At 42.6% G+C, this 5,139-nt stretch overlaps 1 protein-coding gene across 2 annotated transcripts in view; it reads left to right on the top strand.

The window, feature by feature from the left end:
• The first annotated feature begins 1,282 nt into the window (after positions 1-1,282).
• The window catches only part of lpla (lipoprotein lipase a), a 6,303-nt gene continuing 2,446 nt past the window's right edge, over positions 1,283-5,139 (top strand). Inside the window, exons 1-6 of one of the 2 annotated variants that reach the window (XM_017039678.2) lie at positions 1,283-1,540; positions 2,212-2,429; positions 2,872-3,051; positions 3,434-3,545; positions 4,193-4,435; positions 4,539-4,781. In XM_017039678.2, coding sequence (XP_016895167.1) covers positions 1,453-1,540; positions 2,212-2,429; positions 2,872-3,051; positions 3,434-3,545; positions 4,193-4,435; positions 4,539-4,781 — 1,084 coding nt within the window. In that variant the 5' untranslated portion in view covers positions 1,283-1,452. 2 annotated transcript variants of the gene reach the window in all.

Here is a 5,139-nt window from a genome sequence, read left to right as displayed (position 1 = left end):
GAAAAGTATGTTTTCTTCACAGTAATCGGTTGAATTCCTGAGGGAGTCTTATGTTTTAAACCAAACTAATTGGAGCACAGAGAGTCTGATCACTGATCTTCACATTAGAACATTAAGGCTTGAACACCAAGCACACTCTGTCCAATCCACCTTACTGTAATTCAACTCCTTTTCTCCGTCCACCTTTTATTTTAATCACCTCTCTCTGGTCACATCGCCGGGGCATGTCAGAATGGCTTAACATTTCTGCCTTGACGTTTATCACTCCACTCCACTTCTCCTCAGCCTGAGGTCAGAGGCTGTAACCACACTGAATGCTGGGATGGTGATAGAGATCAGAGGCAGAGGGAAAGGCGTTGCCCTCCATCTAATCACTGGGTAGGGCCTGTTGGTCTGACCGTAAGCATCACCTCCATCACAATCATGACACACACACACACCTAAACACACATCCATCCAGCATGTCAGTCTCTACTTAGAGGGGGCAAATATAGAGTCCAATCATGCAGAAAATGAAAGTTGCCTCTGAAGGCAGATGAACCACGTTGTTCTATTTTTAATTAAATGCGACTCTGCGTTTACTGTAATTTTCTGTCTGGGGACCTTGTGGACAATGAGTCTTGTCACCAGAATTAACAGGGGTTGAATGTCTTTTAAAATAATATCTTAAATGATTAAACCCTTGATGTGCTAGAAAGAAGACAATTAGCCTTTGTACCCCAGCCACAGCCAATTATTTTCAAGGACCATCTAATAATCTGGTCAGTCGTTCACTGGTCCTCTGTACACAGATTCTTTGAGTTTTTACGGCCAGAATCTTTTTACAGATTTTTTCAGAGTCTACTACTCAACATTTTACTGAAAAACAATTCCCAAAATCTTTTTTTTTTATCCATGTGGCCTTTAAACTCCCCATGACAAACCCCTATCACAGACCAGAACATGAAACATGAGATGTCTTCTGCTGACATCAGTGAACTTCATGTTCAGCAGTTTGATTTAGACCATGTCTCCATGTCCATCTGTTTCTCTTTCTAATCTGCTGAAAATGGAATTTAAAATCGTTTTACATTTAAAAAAAATCGGTTTCACCGATAGAAACCACCGACAGACTCTGGTGGACCAGGTGCAGGACTCAGCTGAGCTGTTTCCTGAGAGAGAAAGTTTTTGAATGAGCTGAATGCTGGGACAGCGCATAAGCCCCGCCCACATAAACCCGTCCAATCAGGTGTGACTATTCAAATGTACCACCCATTATGAAGCCCAGGAGCTGCATCTGTGACAGGGCATAAGAAGAAACTTCACCCTTTTACTACCAGAACACTCAAGGCTGCGGTCGCTGCTCCTGCACCTTCACACCGACGACTGGATACATAACCAATCATCCAGAGAACGCGTACATCCGGGACACTCGTTTTATTTTGAGAAACAAAAAATAAAAGTGTTTGTAATATGGGAGAGGAAAAAATAATTTTTTTAACTGTTTGGATAATTTTGGGAAACGTCCTTGCAACTTTGTCTGACACCACAACCGAGTTTGGTAAGAGCAATTTTTAAAAAATATTTAATCGGCGTTAATGAATTCAGCATATGCAGAAAAGAGCTAATTGTGAGGTGACCTGGAATTAAGCCCCGGGTTCTGAATCCCTGCATCCATGTACACCATGTGTGCAAGAAGAAAAGCTGCAGCTGTTGGTCTTTTGTCCAGAGACGGAGCATTAGAGGCAGAAAAGAGAACAGCTTCACAGTTTTTAAGTATAATTATCATTATTAAAAATAAATAAAATAAAATTATATTTTTTAAAATGTACACAGAAATTATTATTGCATAATTAGTGTAATAATAATTATATAACAAAAACGTATTTTCAACAGTATTTTTATCCAATAACATCAGTGTTTTGTATAACGTTCAGTTATATAGCTATTAGATATTATGATTTTTTGAAAAAACAAAAGGGGGCGACACTGTACTGCTCTATGTGCCACTGTCGCGCTCCGTGGACAGAACCACACATGGTCAGATTAGTGGTCAGCAGGTTTGGTTTATTATTTTTTGTAAACATGTTAAATTGGGACAATAGACTTGTCATCAGAGTAAGTGTCGTGTGGAGTGTGTTGGTGTTTGTTGTGTTGTTGTTGTTGTTGTTGACATCTACATCACTGCTCTACATTTCCACCATATTCTGATGATGCGCGACTGTGTGTCAGCAGTGAACACCACAGTTGCCACCGTTTCCACCACTCCTTTGTCGACCACCACTGAATGGCTCACAGACTACACTGACATCCAGTCCAAGTTCTCCCTGCGTTCGGTGGAGGAGCCCGAGGATGACCTCTGCTACATTGTGGCCGGGAAACCAGAGAGCATCGAAGTGTGTCACTTCAACTCAGAAACGCAGACCTTCATTGTGATCCATGGCTGGACGGTACGTTGATTCTGCAGCACATGTCATGTCATGAGCATGAAACACTGATGTGTGTCAAGTTATGAATCTGTCTCAGGTTACTAGACTGTGTCAACCAGTGAATATTTACTTTTTGATTATGTCTGATAAAACTGCTTTGAGGACTTAAATAAGGTTTGTGATAAACCGCCATTGTTTTTGCCAAGAGAATGTTAAAATGATACAACGATTTAAATCGGATGATTTTATAACTTGAGTTATTTCCGTACATTGTTTGATTCAGATCTTGAATAGAAAAAAATCTCTCTTTCTATGTGTTATTCTTGGTGAAAACAAAACCTTGAAAACCTACAGTATGATTCATCAGTCATGTCAGCTGGCCAATCACAGTGCACGGAAGAAGCCATACTAGTTCACAGCTGCTGAATGCATCTGTTTTGTTTTGTTTTGTTTTTTAATAAAGGTTACAGGGATGTTTGAGAGCTGGGTGCCCAAACTGGTGACGGCCCTCTACGACCGCGTGCCCAACGGAAACGTGATTGTGGTGGACTGGCTCGCCCGTGCCAGCCAGCACTACACCACCTCTGCTGAATACACCAAGCTGGTGGGCCGTGACGTTGCCAAGTTTATAACCTGGATCCAAGTGAGTGTTTACACGGAAGAGCTAGTTAACGGCTGGCTACCAGCTGGAAAGTGTGTGTGACGTTTCCTCTTCTTTAATGATGAGCAGACTCGGTGGAGCGGCTGCAGATTTGTTGTTCAACATGTCATGAGTTTAAGAGATGAGTGTTTGTGGCTCACAGCAACCTTGTAGTCACGCTCAGTGTGCAGTGGAGGACGGATCTGACAGAAACAAGTCCAACGTCAACAGACGTGTTTATCTTATTGGTTCTTGTTATGTCCAAGTAAAAAGCTCTTTGAAGTTATTCCGTTTCCCCATGAGTCTGTAGTTTATTTGAACCCGTGTAAAGACATGTGAAATACGCATGCGTTTCCTTCCACCTGATCCATATGTTGTCCGTTAGAAAGAGCTGCAGTTACCCTGGGAGAGGATCCATGTGCTGGGATACAGTCTTGGAGCGCATGCGGCCGGGGTTGCTGGAAACCTCACAAACCATAAAATCAGCAGGATCACAGGTGAGAGCGTTGACTCAGTCATCAATGACACTGGGTAAAGTGTCTTAATGTCAATGAATAACTTTAATGTCTAACTAACGTATGTTGAAATCTAATTTAAATACTAAAACTGTCTTCAAATATCTACCCTTTTTCACCAGAAGGTTCCGCCAGAGATTAAACAGTAACCAGTTTGATCACACTTTTGCCTTTACAGTTATTTTTTAACGTGAATATTTTTTTAACTACAAAATGTATGTGCTGTAATGTAGCCCATACACCACTAATACTACAAATACTACTGGTATTTGTAGTATGGCCATATACTGTATATAGGGGCTATATACTGGTGGGCCAACTTTAGTACACGTTTGATATGATCTTGCGGGCCACATAATAACACTGTGGGCCAGATTTGGCCCCCGCGGCCTGAGTTTGACACGTGTGGTGTAGAGTTATAAAGGCATGAAATTCCTTTAGAATTTCGTTGCAGTAGCTGGTGCAGTATAACTAGCTGTCATCAACAGGGTTTTCAGTGCATTATTCATCAGTGCTGCAGAAAAGTGGGCTGAAACGTCCTGACATTGGGTCATGGTCTCTGCTCTTCATCTACTTCCCTGTGTGGGTGTGGAAAAAAACAGATTTTCTCCTTTCTTTCATCAACAAAGGTCTGGATCCAGCTGGTCCCACCTTTGAATATGCAGATGAACAGAGCACGCTGTCCCGTAACGACGCCAAGTTTGTGGACGTCCTGCACACCAACACCTTAGGGTCCCCAGATCGCAGTATTGGCATCCAGAGGCCCGTGGGCCACATCGACATTTACCCCAACGGCGGCACTTTTCAGCCGGGCTGCAGAATCCAGAACATGCTGCTGGACATTGCATCGCAAGGAATCAAGGGCTTCCAAAGTACAAAACACCAAAAACCGTTTACTGACTTTAATTGACTGAGTTGATTCATAAGTTAGTTCTAACAAAGATGGTCCCCTCTGCTCTTGTTCATCTTTTGCAGATATGGACCAGCTTGTTAAATGTTCACACGAGCGCTCCATCCATCTTTTCATCGACTCTCTGCTGAACACGCAGCAGCAGAGCATGGCCTACCGCTGCAACTCCAACCAGGCCTTCAACAAGGGAATGTGTCTCACCTGCAGGAAGAATCGCTGCAACAAGATTGGCTACAACATCAACAAGGTCCGCACAGCGCGCAGCACCACGATGTACCTGAAGACCCGTGGGGAGATGCCATTCAAAGGTACATTCAGCCGTTGGTTTAGCTCAGTGTTTCCCAAACTTTTTTTCCGGGGATTTTACAAGTCACAAACCTTTGTGACCTGAATCAACAGACATTATTAAAACCCCTGGAAAACATGATGCAAGATGACCCCCCAAAAAATCTCTTTTGACCCACCTGAGGGTCGCGACCCAGTCTTAGGGAAACAGTGGTTTAGCTTAAAGAAAAGTATTCAGCCTGTCTTAACTACGTACGTGTACTTCATTTGGGATTAGTGCAGTAATCCTTCAAATATGAGCTACTGCTGCTGAATGTTCTTACTACCAAGTGATTGTTGACAGCTCAAAGTCTTACTAGGAGTTTCTAATACTGGTACGTC

The sequence above is a fragment of the Cynoglossus semilaevis genome, chromosome 2 (assembly GCF_000523025.1).
Source record: "Cynoglossus semilaevis isolate Cse_v1.0 chromosome 2, Cse_v1.0, whole genome shotgun sequence".
NCBI lineage: Eukaryota > Metazoa > Chordata > Actinopteri > Pleuronectiformes > Cynoglossidae > Cynoglossus > Cynoglossus semilaevis.
This window is presented reverse-complemented; position numbering and strand designations above follow the sequence as displayed.